Source organism: Leptodactylus fuscus, chromosome 5 (assembly GCF_031893055.1).
Source record: "Leptodactylus fuscus isolate aLepFus1 chromosome 5, aLepFus1.hap2, whole genome shotgun sequence".
NCBI lineage: Eukaryota > Metazoa > Chordata > Amphibia > Anura > Leptodactylidae > Leptodactylus > Leptodactylus fuscus.
This window is the reverse complement of record NC_134269.1, coordinates 184,172,605-184,194,892: the sequence shown is the minus strand read 5'-3', so window position 1 is coordinate 184,194,892 and position 22,288 is coordinate 184,172,605. Positions and strand designations below refer to the sequence as shown.

At 43.4% G+C, this 22,288-nt stretch overlaps 1 protein-coding gene across 1 annotated transcript in view; it reads right to left on the bottom strand.

Moving 5' to 3' along the window:
• Positions 1-511: 511 nt before the first annotated feature.
• The window catches only part of LOC142203826 (neuromedin-U receptor 2-like), a 34,933-nt gene continuing 13,156 nt past the window's right edge, over positions 512-22,288 (bottom strand). Inside the window, exons 3-4 of the mRNA XM_075274897.1 lie at positions 15,490-15,615; positions 512-771 (exon numbers count right to left, since the gene is read on the bottom strand). Of these exons, the coding sequence (XP_075130998.1) occupies positions 512-771; positions 15,490-15,615 (386 nt within the window). The remainder of the gene's footprint in view (positions 772-15,489; positions 15,616-22,288) is intronic.

Here is a 22,288-nt window from a genome sequence, read left to right as displayed (position 1 = left end):
TGGTCATACTCAAAAGGAAAACCTAAAAGAGAATGTAGTATGGCTCTAAACAGTAAATTGTATCCCCCGCTCCATCTTATAGTCGGGGTACTCCTGGGTCCTGTTTTTCAGACAGTGTCACAGTGATTCTATAGACCCATAGACAATGATGCCATTGATAAATCTGGTGTACAGAAAGCTAGAAAGGTAACCGCATATACTTTCCCACCCACCTTCAAATAAAATGTATGTACAAATAAGATTACAATATTGTAAGTTTTTTACTCTGGAATTCTGCAGCACTTGATAAATCCCCCCAATGTCTATTATCTTTGTCCTATAGGTGTACCTTTCAGTTACATCGAAGAATACATTTATCGTAAGGCTTAAAGTACCAGAAAACACTGTTGCCTGTGATGATCTGCAAGCAATCTGAAATAATGAAATTATTCTTAGGACAAGTCACTTCCCTTATCATTGACCACTGACATATACAACGTCCATGTTAAGAACCACTGGCCCAGGTGGCCAGTCACAGAACAGTAGAGAGATGGGAGCTGCAGACCGAGGTACGATGCGGAAATGAAGGGCTTCCTTCTTCAGCGGAGTCTTTGCGGGTTCGTTTGGTCAAGATCAATGCGCTCTTCTGGGGAACAAGCACCTGCACGGGCAGTTTGGGAGCCCAGTGTTTGAAGAGAGGAGGCAGAAAGTTTCTGAAGGCCGAGCGAAAGCGCCTGGAGAGAAGGTTGTAGATCAAGGGGTTGACAGCAGAGCTCAGATAGAAGAAGACTCCTAGGAGATGAAGGAGAAAGCAAAGGGGATGTTCATTATCTCTGGGATCCATTTATACATCATATTCTGTATCAAACACTCACACAGTACTAGGCAAAAGTTTTAAGCACAAAAGGAAAAAATGCTGCAAAGTAAGAATGCTTTCAAATATAGAAGCGCTAGTTTCTTTTTATAGCAAACTTAAGAAAAACATAGCTCAGGTCCCAGGTGCAGAGTTTAGCAGACATCTATCCTACCTCTGTTACAAAAGCCCACATTGTAAAAGGTAGCCAACACTCCATTGTAATAATGACCTTTTGTTCCAAGAAGTTCTTAAGTGGAAAAAACAGTGTGATGAGACTACACCAAGCAACTAACTCAAGGGGTCTTCTGGGAAAAAGTTATTATTTTTATTAAAAAAAAGGGGTCAGTTAGTTCTATGAATGGGTTAATAAGTGCACCCAAATACCTTTAGCAGTGTTTTGAGTGATTCCTGGGTTTCTCTTGGAGCTCCTGGCATCTTCTACATTTATTGACATGGTGTAGTTTCCTGTTCTTTTATCCTACAACTACAATAAAGCATTGCTCTTCACTCAGAGCTGACGCACACTACATTTCCTTCTCAATCCTTCCCTCTCTAATTTCCTCACATCCCCTCCATTTCCCTAGTGAGCCCGACCACAACTAACCCTTCTTATCTAACTAACTCAGCCTGCCCACCCCACCCCATCATACCTACCTGTCTTCCTAACCAGATCTTGGGAGTTTGCCTCCCTGAAGGAAGTGATGCTGCATGACTAGGAGATCCATACAGGAAGACAAGTATCATGGTGACTTTTCGTTTCCATAAAAGGGGAAACAGAACGTCAAAATTGTCCCGACGATCTAGGTAAATATACATTTTTGGTAAAGTAAGTTAGTTGTTAGGGGGAGGGTGTTTAGTTTAGGGTAAAAGTATCATTTTATCCCGGAAACCCCTTTAATCCTAATTTAGTCATAGTAAGGCTGCAATTGAAAAAGCACACCTGAAATACGCTAAATTGGATTAATGACCCCTTGGTCACATTGGAGAATATTCAGTTACTAGAAACCACGTCATAAAATAAAACCAATCAGCACAAAAACGTGTTTAACTTTTCAATTTAATAACTTAAAGTCAATTCATTTATGACATTTGAACTATTTGGTCACATTGTATTCATCATGAGATCCCAAAATCAGTTTCTCCAGGCCCTTCCCTTAATAGCTTTCTTAACCTTCTCTGAGTTAGAGAAGTAGAATCTTTATACAAGGGATTAATAAAGCCACTTCTTTCCAATCTCATTCAGCCAATATGTATTATAATACACCCGCTACAGTCAGTGCAATATACTACGTGTCTGAGTTTATCATTAATACAAGTATTAATCTTATTTTGCACACCGTCAGTTTTCCTATTAATCTCTTTAATCTGAAGTGCAAACTTCCAGCACATACATACGTTCATGCCGCCTTTGGATTTGTTTGGTGCTATCCGTGAATTGTTTTATTAGATCTCTTACAGTTAGGACCCGTTTCTGTACATGAGATGATGTATCTGTGGACCTGGACGGTACAAAAGTTGTTTTTTTTATTTTTTCTTTCAATCTTTTTTCTTTGGTTGAGCTGTATAGGAAGGCGGATTGTAGTCTTGTCAGTTATCTATCAGTTGCTGAGTACAAAACAATTCTTTCCTTGAGGGACAATAAGGATTTAACTATTATTTCCTCTGACAAAGGCGGTACAGTGGTGTTCCTTAATACTAAATTGTAGATTAAGTTAGCCGAGCAGATATATTGTGATCATTTTACATATGTTATTAATTGTTAGAGATGAGCAAACAGTAAAATATTCGATATTCGTTATTTGTTTCGAATAACTGCTCAATATTCGACTATTCGATGGAATATCGAACCCTATTATAGTCTATTGGGAAAAATGCTTTGTTTCAGGGGTTCCCACCATTCGACTCAGGAGGGTCACCAAGTCCACTATGACACCTCACCTCAGCAAATGATGACAACACCTCTGGAATGCAACTGGGACAGCAGGGGAAGCATGTCTGGGGGCATCTAACAAGTTCAAGTCGAAGTTTTAACCCACCATCACAGCCTATCAACTACACACTTTCCACACTCAAAAAAAAACTCTATCAAAGTGGGAAAATACCTGGAAACCTTCTTTCTTCCCAAAATTGATGGACAGAAACCCAAATTTAAGCTAAAGAAACATTAACAAGCACCCCTTTAAATCACGTTGCCCATGACAACCACAGATGGCATAGGCAATGGGCAATCCAAAAGCCCCCACCCTTAGCTGTCAATGTTTATGTGTGTGATGTGGTGAGACCTTCAAAAATTCACGTTTTTGGCCCTTAATGTGAACCCTTCCAAATTAAGTTAGAGGCCCTTAAGCTGAGCTACCAGCAGAGATTGAGGCCATTTAGGTGACTTCAGCCTCTTACCAGCAGAGTATTAGGCTGAACCCTATTCCCCCCTCCAATGTGACAGCTTCTTGCAGAAATTGACTGCATAGTTTAGATGTCCAGTAACTGAAAAAAAGAAACTGATAGACTTCAAATTTATTCTGTAGCAGGACAACAACCCCAAACTTATAGTCAATGTCATTGAGAACATAAGATCTTCAGCACAAAGAAGAGCAAGCATTTCTGGAAGTGACGATGTGACCTTCACAGATTCCTGATCTCAAAATGATTGAGTGTGTCTGGGGTTCCATGAAGAGACAGAAGGATATGTCCCTACTTGGGACTGTGACTGACACTGTCTGTATAGTGCCATGGAATGTGCTGGAAGTGCACTATATAAATACAGAAATTACATGAACACAAAGAGGGATTTTAACAAGCAACTGCACAGAAAATTGATGGTCAGTTCTCCAAGATGTTTGGAACAACCTCCAAGTGGTATTCCTTCAAAAACTGTTTGCAAATACCAAGAAGAAGAATGCTGTTTCGAAAGCAAAGGACAAAGGTTACAAATAGGGGGCAACAGTGGTGGCTCAATGGTTAGCACTGCAGCCTTGCAGCATTGGAGTCCTGAGTTCAAATACTGCCAGAGACAACATTTGCAAGGAGTTTGTATGTTCTCCCCGTGTTTGCGTGGGTTTCCTCCCATACTCCAATGACATACTGATCAGGAAAAATGTATATTGTGAGCCCTATATGGGGCTCACAATCTACATTAAAAAAAAAAGGTTACACCAAATATTGATTTTAGAATTCTTTTTTGTTTATTCATTTTAGAGCTATAGACAAAAAACTGTGGTAACTGTATCCGAATTTGAGAATTGCTTCATATTTTTTTTTGTATATAGTTGCTGAAAAATCGCAACGTAACTTTTAATATTAATGATACTATCCCATGCATCTACTGTACTGGGTTAGGGCCAAATAAAGGAAACTTATTACAGTTGCTATGACTAGGGTTGAGCGATCGTGTTCTAAAAAGATCGGATTCCGATCGGCGATCGAGAAAATTTCACGATCGCTATCAGATTTCTGAACACAATCTTTTTAGGTGGGATCGAGATAGGTAGTATTTCCCACAATGCTTTGCTTAGCCTTCACACTGAGTATATAGTGTATACTCAGTGTGAAGGCTCCGCCGCGGTTCCATAGGAATGAATGGAAGCAGCCGGCACACAGCCTTAACCCCCTGCGCGCCGGCTGCCTCCATTCATTCTAATGAGAGACTAAAGTAACATCTCTAGTAGCTACTTACCTCCAGAGATGGCTGCTCCGGTCCCGGTGTTCTTCTTCGCCTCGCTGCCGCTCCACGCTGCTCTTCTCGCCTCGCTGCCCCGCCTCCCAGGTTTAAAGCGCTAGGAAGGCGGGGCTTGTGGCTTAGGAGAGTGTGGGCGGGTACAGGGCGGGAGACATCCCCTCCCAGTACCTGCCCACACTCTCCAAACCCGCCCACACTCTAACCTGGGAGGCAGGGGGCAGCGAGGCGAGAAGAGCAGCGTGGAGCGGCAGCGAGGCGAAGAAGAACACCGGAGCAGCCATCTCTGCAGGTAAGTGGACACCAGGGGGGACTAAGTAGCCAGATGATTAAAAAAAAAATCCTCTGGCTACTTAGTGATTTACTACACAGCGTGGATTCTAACAATTAAAGCGTTCAATTACTAGATTCCATGCTGTATAGTGAATAGGATTGCTTTTAAAATCCGATCTCTAATTAATAAAAAAATCTATTGACTTGCATTGGGATCGGAATTGGGATCGAGATCGGGTTTGAATGAAAAATGATCGGAAATCGGATTTTAAAATTGATCCTGAAAAGTCAAGATCGGCTCAACCCTGGTCAGCAGACATTACCGGTAGCCATGCTTCCAATCAATAGTAGACCCGAAGAGATGACAAGGACACGGATGTGATGACACCCTTACGCGTTTCTCCACATAGGGCTTCAGCAGGAAATGTGACATACCTGGACAGATGACACCTTAATATAGGGGCTTGATGAGGCTGGATTGCGCACCCGTGCTATAATGGCATCCAGAGGAGTCTTACTGCGTATGTGCCGGCAGCGTCAGTGACGTGCCGGTCACATGACCGCAGTAACTCAGCCGAGTCACATAATGGGATTGAGATCGGGTTCAAATGAAAAATGATCGGAAATCGGATTTTAAAATCGATGCTGAAAAGTCAAGATCGGCTCAACCCTAGCTATGACGAATACAAATGTCACTTTGGTCTATTCTATGCATGTCATGTGATGTGTCTAACATTAGTAGCATATAATAAAAGGAGTCCATAGCTTTATCATGCCCAAGGCCTTATCATTTCTCACTGTAACTTAGATATTACCCATGTCTGTCATTTGATGCTCATTAAATCATAATAACAGCTGCATGTGTAGAGTGACAACAGCAATGACATGACATACAACTAGCAGATACAGGAAGACGGGCGCAGTTCCCGCTTCGGCACAATTACGTACAAAGGATAAGCAAGTCTCTGGATCTCTGCACATTGGAAGGATCTGGAAACAATGGACACTCAAAATGAATTACATCATTGTCGGCCTGGAAGCAGCAGAAGAACAGATATTGTAATGATTGTTCTTTTGCTACATTTACACAACTGGAAATCGATTCCTAGTTATGTATGAGCACAGATGGGCGATTACGCGCAAATTTCTCGAAACTTTCTGTTTCTAATGAAACCAAAACTTTTCTAATTCCTTTTGAGAGAACCCACATGCCATGTAAAATATTAGGAAGATGCAGAGAGGGGGATGATCATTAATTCTGTTACCCAGGCAGGCTTTCCCATAATCCCTTGCATCAGCATCTCAATCAATCATGGAGGGCTGTGGGTGGAAAGGTCACATTGATGATGTATTACAAGGTATATGTATTATAAAAGCTTATACACAGAAAGTTGCTGTTTTATGGAGACGAAAGCAGTGGAAGAACAAGGACAGATCTGCAGAAACAATGGAAAAAAATACAAAAACCCTTTCTGTAATAATATTTTGTTATACATTTTTGCATTATTTCCTCAAGTAATGTGTCCTTCCTAAGTCACATTCATTGTCAGGGTGTGTTTTGGTGAATTGCATACAGTCTGCGACTCTTTCGCAGCAAAATAATTTTTGTTAACCCTTTCTTTGCATTATTCTCTGTGGATAATTGCACAGTTGCAGAGTTCTTTATGAGCTACATTCGTTACCAAATTATGGAGACCATTTAGGGTTACATAGAATAATTCTATGTGGTTAAATGCCAGTTGTATAGGCGAGTCTTACATAACATCAATAGTGTTACATTCAATCCCTTCTTGTGGCTCAGTACCAGTTTTGTAGGCTGCATATACCAGAAATTTCTATAAACTGATCACAGTCTTACACATAATAATTTCTTGCGTATAATGCCAGTTTTTTTTTGTTTTTTTTTGGGGGGGGGGGGTTTGTAGCCCGTATTTACCTATTTACCACCATAGAATTTATTCATACTAAACAAAGATAAGCACCAAAATGTCTAAAAAAAACAGGGCAGGGAACAAGGTCAAGGATGAAGTCGAAATACCCGATCTACTGTCATGCCATCCACCTCTGCAAGTAACAACAAGAATGCGAGTCACAAGATGAAGACTACTTTTGGTCTTGGCAGCTCCTCCAGTAGAAACAAGACTGTTGTAATTCCGGAGAATGAAGCATACATTTTGATTATTTTACCTGCTCAGCTCAAACAAAGCAGAATAGATCTGACAGTGATGCCATGACTTTAAGTCATGGTTCAGTGTAATCCTCCTCCACCTCAGACATTGTTAAACCTAATATCCTGAATGACCTTTCTGATCCATCAAGTCTATCTTTACTGTACCTAATCCCTAGTGAGACGTCTTCCTTGTCAAAAAGAGACGATATTGAAGGGCTGCTGAGAAAGACATTCCTCTTAGTCTTCCTGTTCTTGATAAGTTGGATAAGTAAAATCAGCATCTTGATGTGGAAGAGACAGAGGAGGTGCTGATAGCTGTACAGGTAGGGGTACTTGGGGGAAATCTAAAGGGTTAAATTATGAATCCCATGACCATGATAATGAATAGAAAAAAAGTGGAGAAGTTGATTACATTGATTCCTTTGTGGACTGCACAAAGAAACTGGGTCAGAGTGACGAGAAGACATTGGAGAAAGAAAGTGATGGCATCAGTGATAGAAATGAGCCAAGTTTACGCAAATACTGCAAAAACTAGGGCATTGAAGATGATGCTAGTGGCGGCACTGGTAGATACGTTTCCATTGTTGTTGGTAGTGTTCACTTTGCATGTTCTTTCAGAAAATTACCAAATTACAAATCCATGGCAGCTTTTAAGATTCACAAACAGAAGATACGCCATGGCTGTTCAGACACAAATGTAGGAACTAGGTCTCTCTATACTCACATGAAAAGGCATACTCATTATCCCCATAATCGTTCTTGTAGCCAGGCCACAATCACATCTACATATTGTCAGCCATCGTCATCACCTTTTGCTTCTCTTCCTCCTCCATTCCACCATCAAGCACAGGGGTGGGCAATTAATTTTCCCATGGGGCCACATGAGAAATTGTAACGGTTCTAGAGGGCCATGCGAGTCGTGGCAAATTTAGCTCCACCCACTTCTCTGCTGACTCCGCCCATTCTCAATCATTTTTCCATGTGCCCCACAAAGTAAAATCCTCCTACAGTCACCCTAACATTATGGCTCCCCACATTATAACGTTTTCCTCCAAATATCCCACAGTATTAAGTCCCTCTCCTGGTGCCCCAGTATAAATCAGCAGAAACTAGAAGGGACATTAAACTGGGGCAGCTGGAGGCAGACATGTCCCCCTCCGGCTACCGCCCATGGTTTAATATCCTCCTCCAGCTGCCCCAGTTTAATATCACCCTCCATCTGCCCCCTAGTTTAATGTCCCCCCTACATGTGCATTAAGTTTAACTGACCCCCTACATCTGCCCCTAGTTCCCCCCTCTTGCTCACACATGCTGTCTCTTCTCTCTGTATCATCCAGCAGCCTCCATTGCCGGCAGCTTGCAGGAAGCACACAGTCCCGTGTGGCTCCGCCCACTAACGAGTCATAGCCTATCCTGGTGATAGGCTGTGATGACATCATCACAGGTCCTCGAAAAAACTTCCACTAGCTATGCGGGGTGGATAGAAGCAGTCAGAGGGCTAGATGTGGCCCGCGGGCCGTACGTTGCCCAGGTCTGATCAAGCATCTTTAACGGAATGTGTGTCCAAAAATCAGCAATAGGCACCCAGTCAACTGGATGTTCATCAACTTAACTTAAATTGCTGGGACTGCAGTTACTGCCATAACAGTTGGTGGATCCCACTACTTTTTGATGGTGTGTATCATTATTTTTCTAGCTGCCCCTGCCTTAACCTGATGAGCAAAAGGGTAACAATGTTTTGAACTATTGAGTTTCAGGCTCCATATCTCACCATCCACTACAGCTTCCAATGTGACACTACCACAATTTTATAGACAATCATCTTGGCTATCTCTTACATAAATTTGACTTGCAAATGTTTAGCAAATGAATAGTTATGCAGATTCTTTTCATGTAGATGCATTGTTACTATTTTGCTCCTGGTGGTAGAAAAATCTTTTTCTTGTATTCTTCAAATTACAAACTATTTTCACATTCCCTAATACCTCAGTGTGTTATTAGGTGGATTCCCAATTGACCCAATCATGGGTCAATTAAAGGATCAGTCATGATGAAGAGAAAAAAAGAAGAAAAGAGAAACAGCATCCTCCTGCTCATCGATAGAGGTCTCTCGGTCAAGAAAATTTCCAAACGGTGTCATGTGAGTGCCATGGCGGTTTGAAGAATACATGTCTTGAACCTGTGGACTTCTTGGCCAGCACATTAGACCAGTGGCAATATCTAGCTGCATTCACAATGGGTGTTTTGTCTTTTGCAGCCTAAGTGTAAAGGCTGTTTAGTGTTGATAGTAGCGTTCTAGCATCTAGGTAGAACTGTCCCCCATAAGTGTGGAAAAGATTACTTTTGTGAAAGATCTGTCACTATACTGTATATATATATCACTATAACTGATCAGAGAAGGGAAAGCCATCTACAGGTGGAAGATGGGGGAAGGTAGAATCTCGAGGGTGTGGGACAGTCTGGAGGCTATATCTGGACACAAACAAAAGGCTCCAGACAGAAGGTGACAGGAAGTGGCTTAACGAGCTTAATCTATTCTTCAATAGATTTGACTACAAACCAACTGTCCCTTCACCAGCATGTCAGCCAACCTCCCTCCCCTCACACACCATGACCCAACCCCCACAGACCTGCAGTCAACTGCAATATGACTATCTGATCCTCAAGGAGTCTCAAGTGTGTAGGGAAATCAAGTAGATTAAAGCAGACAAGGCCAGAGGACCCGATGGTTTAAGCATAAGGCTTCTTAAAATGTGTAGTGACCAGCTAGGTGGTATTATTAGGCACATGTACAATATGAGTCTAAAGCTAGGGGCCACACGGTGGCTCAGTGGTTAGCACTGCAGCCCTGCAGCACTGGAGTCCTGGTGCTCAAATCCCGCCAAGGGCAGAAAACCATCTGCAAGGAGTTTGTATGTTCTCCCCGTGTTTGCATGGATTTCCATCCCATATTCCAAAAAAGACATACTGATAGGGAAAAATGTACATTGTGAGCTCTATGTGGGGCTCACAATCTACATTTAAAAAAAATAAAAAAATATGAGTCTAAAGCTGGGAGTGGTACCTCAACTGTGGAAAACATCTTGTGTGGTACCAGTCCCAAAGAAACCCAACCCGATGGACTACAATGACTACCGACCTGTACCACTGACATCCCACCTGATGAAGGTCCTAAAAAGACTGGTCCTGACACACCTACGCCCTCTAGTGTGCTCCGCTCTGGACCCCCTCCAGTTTGCCTATCGGCCGGGCATTGGGGTAGATGACGCCATCCTCCACCTTCTTCACAGAGCTCTCTCTCACCTGGAGAAACCCGGGAACACTGTGAGAATAATGTTCTTTGATTTCTCCAGTGCGTTCAACACCATTCAGCCAGGGCTATTGAGGGAGAAGCTCGACCTTGTTGGAGTGGACCATCATCTGTCCAACTGGATACTAGATTACCTCACAAACCGCCCTCAGTATGTGAGAGCCCAGGACTGTCTGACACTGTGATCTGTAGTACGGTGGCACCACAAGGTACAGTTCTTGCCGAATTTCTGTTCACACTGTACACTGCTGACTTTAGGCACAACTCATCCAGGTGTTACTTACAGAAGCACTCCGATGACTCTGCAATAGTAGGCCTTATGACTAATGGTGACGATAGGGAATAGAGAGATTTAAACCGGGACTTGTTGAATGGTGCCAGGTGAACCACCTCAGGATTAATGCTGGGAAGACCAAGGAGATGGTGGTGGACTTTAGTAAACGGAGAACTGACAGTGTAGTGGCGGCCCTGCCGGCGGTCAGATCACCATCCGCTAATTTAATGAACAGCAGTTGTTACTGCTATCAGTTATGAGTTTGCTGAAGGCTAAACCCCTGATGATTCTTTATCAGTAAAGATGAAATGTGTAAAGTCAGCAAACATAGTTATTCAATGAATCATACCTCCACTGAGTGTCTGAACAGGTATCTAGCTGTCAGAACCTCCTCTCTCTGTTGACGTGGTGGTAGGCAATACCACACACCGGAGGATTAGATACACGCCACTGCACACAATACCACATGGGGAGGATTAGATATGTGCCTCTGCACACAGTACAACATGCCAGAGGATTAGAACCTCCTCTCTCTGTTGACGTGGTGGTAGGCAATACCACACACCGGAGGATTAGATACACGCCACTGCACACAATACCACATGGGGAGGATTAGATATGTGCCTCTGCACACAGTACAACATGCCAGAGGATTAGATATGCACCTCTCCACACAATACCACATGCCAGAGGATTAGATATGTGCCACTGCACACAATACCACATAGGTGAGGATTAGATACCTGCGTCTGCCCACATTACCACATGGGGCAGGATTAGATACATACTTCACAGAAAAGGGATTGACAAGTCCACCCATAGGAATATAAATATAAAACATCACTTTTATTTTTACTATTAAAACCACCCAAATTGTGTAAAAAACATGTACAGCAAGGCTATTACTTTTACCTCTAGTGAGACAATAAAGCTAGGAGAGGGGGCTATACTGTCATTGTACTGACCCTAGGTCACGTGTCCTGCCTCCCTTTCCATATGCTAGTGTTCACAGCTTCCACATGTGTCAGAAAGCCACAGGATCTATATTTGTAAAGCTCGGCAGAAAACTCCCCCACCCCTCTGAGGTTACTGTATCTAATCCTATGGTGTGTACATCTGTGTGCAGACATGCGTATCTAATCCTCTGGCGTGTGAAACTGTAAGCAGACACGCAAATCTAATTCTACGGCATGTGGTACTGTGTGCAGACGTGCTTATCTAATCCTCTGGTGTGTAGAACTGTGTGCAAATGCACGTATCCAATCCTCTGGCATGTGATACTGTGTGAAGACGCATGTATCCAATCCCCCGTCATATGGTACTGTGTTCAGACGCGCGTATCTAATCCTCCAGCATGTGAAACTGTGTGCAGATGCACGTATCTAATACTACGGCATGTGGTACTATGTGCAGACGTACGTTTCTAATCCTCTGACGGTGGTACTATGTGAAGACATGCGTATCTAATCCTCTGGCATGCTGAACTGTGTGCAGATGTGCGTATCTAATCCTCCCCTGTATGGTATTGTGTGAAGAGGTGTGTATCTAATTCTCCCCTGTGTGGTACTTTGTGCAGACGCACGTATATAATCCTTCAGCATGTGGAACTGTGTGCAGACGCGCATATCTAATCCTCGGTCGTGTGGTACTGTGTGCAGACGCACGTATCTAATCCTCCCCTGTGTGGTATTGTGTGAAGAGGTGCGTATCTAATCCTACGGCATGTGGAACTGTGTGTAGACGTGCGTATCTAACCCTACAGCATGTGGTACTGTGTGCAGACGCGAGTATCTAATCCTCCCCCATGTGGTACTGTGTGCTGAGATGCTCTGTCTTGTGGAACTGTGTGCAGACGTGTGTATCTAATCCTATGGCATGTACAACTGTGTGCAGACGCACATATTTAATCCTCTGGAGTGTGGAACTGTGTGTAGATGCGCGTATCTTATGCTCTGGTGTGTGGAACTGTGTGCATACGCGTGTATCTAAGCCTTCGGCATGTGGAATCATGTGCAGACACGTTTATCCAATCCTTTGGCATGTGGTAATGTGTGCAGACGCACGTATTTAATCCTTCAGTGTGTGGAACTGTGTGCAGAAGCGCGTATTTAATCCTCTGGTGTGTGGGACTGTGTGCAGACACGTGTATCTAATCCTCTGGCGTGTGATACTGTGTGCTGATCTGTGTATCTAATCCTCTTATACGTGTATCTCAGTTTGGATATCAGTGTTGTATTGTGCATGTGGAGTATTGCAGTTGGAATATGAGTGAAAGACTTGCAGTTTTGTACTGGCTAAGGGTGGAAGGGCATTGTGTTTGGAATGCTGTATCTCAGCAACGGTACATCCGAGCGAGTTGGAGTCTCGTCTAAAACCTTCCCGGATACCTGCAGTATCTCTGTACCAAGTTTGGTGAAGATCGGTACAGTCGTTTGGTTTGCAATAGAGAACAGACAGAAAGACAGACAGACAGAAATTCATTTTTATAATATAGAGAGATAAAGCTAATCCAGTGCAGGAAATGTACTGTAAACTTTATTTTTCCCTGCATAAACAATCATAGCTCTCAAATCATTTTCCTACACAGAAAAAATGGTTGTTGTTTTTGGTTTATTTTAGGAAACTTTTTAATAACCACAAAGCAAAAACCTTATGTCTTTGATGAATGAGTTTTTTGGATTTAAAAGATAAAAACCTCAGCCTTTATTGTCTCCCTTCATTCACTAAGAATATAGATAGATAGATTGGGATGTGCTGTCTGAATTTTGTGTATGTTTATTGCAAAGGGTATGTGGCTTCCACCCAGCGCCGCACCTCCCATGAGGCGACCTGAAACGACTGCTTCAGGCGGTGCTATGCCAGGGCCCCGGGGAGGGCGGCATTTTTGCTTACCTAAGCCAGTCCAGGACAAGCTGTCCTGGACTGGCTTAGCATCACCGAGCGGTGGATTGGGGAGTCCGCTGGAGCAGCGCTGCTCCAGCGGCCTCCCCTCACTCTCAGGCAGAGAGCAGGTCCTCTCCATGCCTGCTCTCTGCCTGCTAATGCCGCTCTGCCACGCCCCTTCGCTCCGCCCCCATTCGCTTTTCTTTGAAAAACTTTAAGAAAAACTATTGAAAAGAAATATGTATGACAAAGAACCTGTAATTTATAGGTGTAGTTTCTAAATCATATAAGCTTATTTATATGTGCAGATATTTAACAATCCAATTTGATCTCTATCAAAGAGAGCTGCTGCAATTTCTGCATTTGTAGATAGATAGATAGATAGATAGATAGATAGATAGATAGATAGATAGATCGATAGATAAGAAGATAGATAGATAGATAGATAGATAGATAGATAGATAGTTAAGAAGATAGATAGATAGATAGATAGATAGATAGATAGATAGATAGATAGATAGATATGAGATAGATAGATAGATAGATAGATAGATAGATAGATAGATAGATAGATATGAGATAGATAGATAGATACTTAGATTGATAAATAGATATGAGATAGATAGATAGATAGATAGAAAGATAGATACTTAGATAGATATGATCTAGATAGATTTATAGATAGATATGATATAGATAGATAGATAGATAGATAGATAGATAGATAGATGGATAGATATGAGATAGAGAGATAGATAGATAGATAGATAGATAGATAGATAGATACTTAGATTGATAAATAGATATGAGATAGATAGATAGATAGATAGATAGATAGATACTTAGATAGATATGATCTAGATAGATTTATAGATAGATATGATATAGATAGATAGATAGATAGATAGATAGATAGATATGAGATAGAGAGATAGAGAGATAGAGAGATAGATAGATAGATATGAGATAGAGAGATAGAGAGATAGATAGATAGATAGATAGATAGATAGATAGATAGATAGATAGATAGATAGATAGATAAATACTTGCTTTTTTTCCTTAGATTCCTTTATCGAAGGCCAAAATTTAGCAGGTGTCAAAACATTTCTTATTAAAGGAAAGTCTGGCTATTCATGAGATCTCAGACGTTTAATCATGACACGCTCCATATCAAGACACCAGAGGGTTTCATGGTTCTGAACAATTCTCAGCAGTAGCCAAGAAGCCACAGACAATGTCTGCATATGCGTTATCCTGGATTAAATGTAGTCACAGTGCAGTGAATTTGGAAACTAACTTCTAAGATGAAAAGGCAAATGATGTGTCTATATACAAATCTAATACCATATGTAGGGCTGGGCGCACCTATAGGTACAGTAGTATTATACAGTAGTACAGTAGTATAATATCTACATTTTGTCCTGTATTGTCTTGGCGTCTCTATTGCCTTGCCAGATTATTCCACTTTTTGTTGCTAGTCTTAAACCTGATATGTTTTTATACCTTGGCCCCTAATTTGGTACACCAATATCCAGTTGTTGATCTTATCTATCCCTGACTGCAGAACTATCTTTCACTTCTGAATCACGTAGGATTGATGGCCAAGTTCTATTGTTACAGAACAAACACTATAACTTGCCAAGAAGAAAAAATGGCCAAAAACAGAATTGCACAAAGATAATAAAAATAATATAATATTTGAGAAATATTAAAATTCAAGCAGGGCAGATGTAATAACCAACATTTTCTGGTTTTGTCCATTTTTTCTTCTTGGGAAGTTATGGTGTTTGTTCTGTGCTTATACGTGGCCTTCAGTTATATGAGGACATTTTGGTGTGTTTAGTGCTAAACAAGTTTTATTGCTAAGCAGATGACTTCTGTTCCTACTTAGGTATTTCTAGCCAGAAATATAGTCAAAAACAGTCTGGAAAACTGGTAGGATACTGGAATCCCAAGGTCAAAATCTATGTTAAAAGTAAGTCCAGATTTTGGGTCAATTCGATGTATGTATATAATATCATGTACACATATAAAGTTATAAATTGATTTAAAAATGCATTACAGAACTTACCGGAAACAACATGGATGAGGTTAAAGACATTGGCAAGGGGTTCAGTCCAATCCACAACAAAACTAAAGAAAAGCCGGTCCACGTGGAAGGGGGCCCAGCAGATGCCAAAGACCATGACTAAGACAACTGAGAAGAAAACAGACAATATCATAGTATGAAGGCGAGTTACAAATTGGGTTCATGTTATACACAAAGCAGAGGATTACACATTAGGGGTCCTTTCTCTTATAATATCTGAGTACTAGGAGTTTCTGGTTTGATGATATCCTTAGTCATATTACAAGACTCATTCAAGGGTTTGTAGCACTGCTGTGCAGGGTAGCTACCTCCAGTAAGTCACACCAAGAGACTGGTTTCTTTCTTTCGGAGTAGAACTCATTTACATACTTTTATAATAAGAGACATTCTTAGTGACAGTGTCATTTATGTATTCAACACACTAGGGACATAGGCAGTAAGTTTTTCTTCTTTTTAGAAGTAATACTTGGTTCTAATAAATCTAGTTTGAGCATGCCTATTGAAAAAGTATTAGATTATCAGCAGATGATATCACAAAACATACAGAACATTTCAGCTACATTATTACATTTATGTCATCACTAATACATGGCCAACATTTTTTCAGTATTATTATTTTACTAAGCAGCTTTGAGGAGAGGTAATGCCATGGCTGGAGTATGGCATGGACAAAAGGGGCTATTGCTACACAACCTGAACCAATCTGCCCCTTAACATAACTGAAATATACATTATAGCGTTTACTGTTATATCATATATGGGGGCTCCAGCAATCTAAACCATACTGATCTGCAATATATTCCCTGTCCTGTGGTTTGTGTTTGTGGGGAAACCTCTTAAGGCTGTGTTCACATGGAGGAATTTGCCATGGATTTGGGGGCAGATTTCGGCCCTTAATCGGGGCAGATTCCTCCTGGAATCCACCTCCCATTGTATTATATGGGAGGCAGAGATCGGAGCAGGACGTGGAACAAAAAAGCGTCCTGCTCAATCTTGCTGCGGACTCTGAAGCTCGAGACTCCCTGCTGATTAGGCCCATTCATCCGGGCCTAACTAGCAGCGGGAAGCCACGATTGAATATTGTTGCACTGCATCAGCATCCCAACCACGGGTGAAAATGGCAGCAGCGGAAAATAAAGAAGAATTCCTCTTCATTTTTCGCTACTTGAACATACCCTAAAAGGGTATTATAGTAACAAGAAGTTTCTCCCTATCCAGTCTGAAAGGAGTGGCAGCTCGGAAAAGAGTGCTGCAGTTCTGGTCATGTTAGTGAAGATAGCCAAGTGCAGTTTTATTTGAAATTAATAGAGTAGTCACATTTCCCATCCGCCACTTTTTTCAAACTGGGGTGCAAAGTGATTCGTAGGAGTCTTGGTAGGAGTACTCCCAGTCTTGTTACTAGAATACTCCTTTAACGGTGAATTCTTATCTATTCTTAGTCTTATAAACCGGTTGTTTAAACCTTTCCCACCACAGCCTTCCCTGCCTTTTAAATCCATAACATTAAATATTTACAGTTATATAGTTGTATAAGGGCTTGTTTTTTGAGGGATAAGTTGTATTTCCCAAGAGCACTGTTTAACTGCTCATATAATGTATTGCCAAGTGATAAAAAAATTAGATACAAAAACTTTCACACTATTGGTTTACATCAATGGTTTGTCACTAGAGATGAGCGAAAGCCGTTCGATCGAATAGGTATTCGATCGAATATCAGCCGTTCAAGGTATTCGATTCCAATTGAATACCACGCAGCAACTGCAGTAAAAATTTGTATCCCCTCCCACCTTCCCTGGCGCGTTTTTTGCACCAATAACTGTACAGGGGAGGTGGGACAGGAACAACGACAACGGAGGCATCGAAAAAAAAAAATGAAAAAACCCATTGGCTGCCGAAAACATGTGACCTCTATTTATAAGAATAGCGTCCGCCATCTTCGTGACATTTGCAGTGAGAGATAGGGAGAGAGAGAGAGATCTGCTGAAGGCTAGTTAGGTATTAGCTTCTAGTAGGCAGGGAAAAACGGAAGAAAAACAACAGCTCTTTTCAGAGCTATACTGCAGGGAGAGGAGTCAAGCATTCCACGGGGTCTCCCCCCCGAAAACTAACAGGGATACAGAGCAATTAGCTCCGGCTAAATACACTCTACTCAGCTTTGCAGGTGGTGTCCCCACAAACACCTAACAGGGATACAGAGCAATTGTGTCCAGAAATAGACGCTCAACCCAGCTTTGCAGGCAGTGTCCCCACAAATACCTAACAGGGATACAGAGCAATTCTGTCCAGAAATAGACGCTCAACCCAGCTTTGCAGGCGGTGTCCCCACAAACACCTAACAGGGATACAAAGCAATTCTGTCCAGAAATATATGCTCAACCCAGCTTTGCAGGCGGTATCCCCCCAAACACCTAACAGGGATACAGAGCAATTTTGTCCAGAAATAGACATTCAACCCAGCTTTGCAGGCGGTGTCTCCCCCATAACAGGGATACAGAGCAATTGTGTTCAGAAATATACGCTCAACCCAGCTTTGCAGGCGGAGTCCCCACAAATACCTAACAGGGATACAGAGCAATTCTGTCCAGAAAAAGACGCTCAAACCAGCTTTGCAGGCGGTGTCCCCCCATAACAGCGATACAGAGCAATTTTGTCCAGAAATAGACATTCAACCCAGCTTTGCAGGCGATGTCTCCCCCATAACAGGGATACAGAGCAATTGTGTTCAGAAATATACGCTCAACCCAGCTTTGCAGGCGGAGTCCCCACAAATACCTAACAGGGATACAGAGCAATTCTGTCCAGAAAAAGATGCTCAACCAAGCTTTGCAGGCGGTGTCCCCCCATAACAGCGATACAGAGCAATTCTGTCCAGAAATATATGCTCAATCCAGCAGTGTTTTTCTGTGTCCTGATGTCCTCATGCCCAAACACTGGAGCATCCGCCATCTCCTGTTGTTGTTGTTGACCAGTAATTGGCCCTCAGTGAGGACGATGACAAGACCCAGTTGCCATCAGGGCAGCCTGTTGCCATGGTCGGTGTGCAGGAGAAGGAGGAGCAGAGAGAAGAATTGGAAGAGGAGGTCGTGGACGACGAGGACACTGACCCGACCTGGACAGGGGGATGTCAAGCGGGGAAAGCAGTGTAGATGTGGAGGGAAGTGCAGCACCAAAGAGGGTGGCTAGAGGCAGAGGCATGTGCAAAGGCAAAGGACAGCTGCTTCACTGAAGCCAGGCCACAGCCAGCAGGGCCCCCTATTCTAGCCAGCCTAGAAAAACTCCCACATCAAGGCCACGGTCTTTGGTGATGTGGAAATTTTTTAATGTATGTGCGGAGGACAAATAAAGTGCGGTTTGCACACTTTGTAAAGGCAAGCACTGGGCTCAGTGGCAGAGAGCAAACCCAGGACAATCGTCATCCGGTATTGTTGCCACTGTCTCTCCCACTGTTGCCAGTGCTGGCGCTGCAGTCCAGACCAACAGCCAGGACACCTCCACATCTGCCTCCACCACTTTGGATACTTCTCCCTCATCCTCCCCTTTTCCTGCCTCAGCTCCTTCTGCTGCCTCAGCTCCTTCTCCTGCACCATCACGCGCCTCTTCCCACCAATCCACCATCTCCAAGACGTTTGAGCGCAGGCAAAAATACAGCGCTACCCACCCAGATGCCCAAGCCAAACACCTGGCCCAGGAGATGTTGCCGTTCCGGCTTGTGGAAACTCAGGCCTTCCGTGACCTGATGGCAAGTGCGACACTTCACTATGCCGTCCCTAGCCGTCACTACTTCTCTCGCTGTGCCGTCCCCGCCTTGCACCAGCATGTGTCATGCATCATCAGACGGACCCTTAATTCCGCGCTTTGCACAAAGGTCCACTTGACCACCGACACGTGGACAAGTGCATGCGGACAGGGACGCTGCATCTCAATAGCGGCACACTGGCTGAATGTAGTTGAGGCTGGGACCGGGTCGCAAACTGTGGTGGCCTACCTTGTCTCCCCGCCCAATATTCCTGGCAGGAGCTCTGAACAACCACCTTTTTCCTCCTCCTCCTCCTCTGCCATCACATCAACCCCAGCTACCTGCTGGAAATGCTGCAGCACTGGCATGGGGAGACGTCAGCAGGCCGTGCTGAAGCTCATCAACTTGGGGTACAGCACACTGCCTCCGAGGTGAGGGATGCCTTCCTCAATGAGACTTCAACATGGTTTTCGCCGCTGCACCTGGGCCCAGGCATAATCCTGTGTGATAACGGCTGGAACCTGGTAGCGGCTCTGGAGCTTGCCAACCTCCAACACGTTCCATGCCTGGCCCACGTTTTCAATTTAGTGGTGAAACGGTTTTTAAAAACGTACCCCAATTTACCAAAGCTACTGGTGAAAATGCGGTGCTTGTGCGCCCACTTTCGCAAATCTACAGTAGCCGCTGATAGCCTCTGAAGCCTCCAGCAACGCCTCCATCTGCCAGAACACCGGCTGTGTCCGACGTCCCCAAACACTGGAACTCGACATACCACATGTTTAGCAGAGTGTGTGAGCAGCAGAGACCCTTGATGGAGTACCATCTCCAAAACCCAAGGGTTCCTCAGAGTCAGCTCCTGCAGTTTCTGCACTATGAGTGGCCATGAATGGCAGACTTATGCGAGATCTTGTGTGTCTTTGAGGAGTCCACCAAGAGGGTCAGCTCTGGCGACGCACTTGTGAGTGTAACAATCCCGCTCCTGTGTGTGATGAGAGAATCCCTCATCTCCATCATGGATAATGCATTGGATGCTGCTCCTATGAGCAGAACCATCCCAGCAGGATAGTCAGGGCACACTCCTGGAGGAGGAGGATGACAAAGTGGCAGATCTCATTGTCACACAGGAGGTTAGCGGGGAAGTTCAGTGCGTCCCATTGCTGCAGCGCGGTTGGGGCGAAATGGAGGAGGAGGAGGAAGAAGAGGAGGAAATGGAGAGTGACCATTCCGGTGGGGGAAGCCAAGTAACACTCTGGCACACTTGGTTGAATACATGTTGGGGTGCTTTTCAACTGACGCATTGTTAAAATCCTGGAGAGCAACGACTACTGGATTTTTGCGATCCTCGACCCCTGGTATAAAAATAATATTTCTAATTTTATTCCGGTAGAGGGGAGGGCCAGTTACATCAGTGATTGCCACAAGCAACTGGTGCAGAATATGATGGAGATGTTTCCATCAACTCTCGTTGGCGGCAGAGAGGAAAGTTCTTCCAACAGGTTAACAACTGCCATCCGGTCCACACCCGGCAGGGGCACACTCTCCAAGGTCTGGGACATGTTATTGGCACCCCCTCGCCAAACTACCACCACTGAGGTGCCTAGTGTCACCAAGACGGACAGGTATAGGCGCATGTTGCGGGAGTACCTGGCCGACCCCAGCCCTGTCCTCTATGATCCCTCTGCGCCCTATACTTATTGGGTCTCCAAGTTGGATTTGTGGCTGGAACTTGCGCTGTATGCATTGGAGGTCCTTTCCTGCCCTGCCGCCAGCGTGCTTTCGGAAAGGTTCTTCAGCGCAGCCGGTGGCATAATTACAGATAAGCGCAGCCGGCGGTCAGCTGACAGTGCTGACGCTGATCAAAATGAACAGCAACTGGACAGACCCATCATTTTCATGTCCACCGGTGTCAAGCACCCCAACATGAAGTTTCATGTGTGTGCTCACCCTCTACAATTCCTCCTCCTCCTCATACTCCTCCACCATCAGCATTGCACAATGCTGCTCCTACTAGGCTCAATCCACCCAGATTCCCCCCAACTCTGCTGGTTAGAGGCTCAACCCACTCCAAGGGCCAAAAACACTGCTGGTGCAAGGCTCTACTCACTCCAAGGGCCAAAAACTCAAACTCTACTAGTGCAAGGTTGTACTCACTCCAAGGACCAAAAACAATGCTGGTGCAAAGCTGAACTAAGTTAAAGGGCCTAAAACTCTGCTGGTAAAAGGCTGAAGTCACCTCAAAGGCCTGAATCTCTGCTGGTAGCTCAGCTTAAGGGCATCTAACTTAATTTGGAAGGGCTCACCTTAAGGGCCATAAAAGTGAATTTTGGAAGGTCTTACCACATCACACACACACACACACACACACATCCACAATGACAGTTAAGGGTGGGTACTGTTGGATTTCCCATTACCTATTCCATCTGTGGTTGTCATGGGCAACGTGATTTAAAGGGGTGCTTGTTAATGTTTCTTTAACTTAAATTTGGGTTTCTGTCCATCCATATGGGGAAGAAAGAAGGTTTCCAGGTATGCTTCCCCTGCTGTTCCAGTTGCATTGCAGAGGTGTTGGCATCAATTCCTAAGGTGTCACAGTGGACTTGGTGACCCTCCTGAGTCGAATTGTGGGTTCCCCTGAAATGAAGCATTTTTCCCCATAGACTATAATGGGATTCAATATTCATTTGAATAGTCGAATATTGAGCGGCTATTCGAAACAAATAACGAATATTGAATATTTTACTGTTCGCTCATCTCTATTTGTCACTTTAAAATGCCATGCTACATATTATCTTCCCGTCACGACAGGGACAATTGTCACTGTCACTAATTTAAAAAAACTTTTCAAAAATGTACTTTGCATTACTTAGATTCCAACACATACATATTTTATATTTCCATAAATATCTCCAAAGCCATATAAAGGCTCTTTTTTTTTTTTTTTGCAGGAGGAGCTGTAGTTTTATTGGTGTCATTATGAGGCGCATCTAACTAATTCCTGAAATATTCCTTTCAGATATTTCTGCATAGATTTTCTTCTCCCTATCA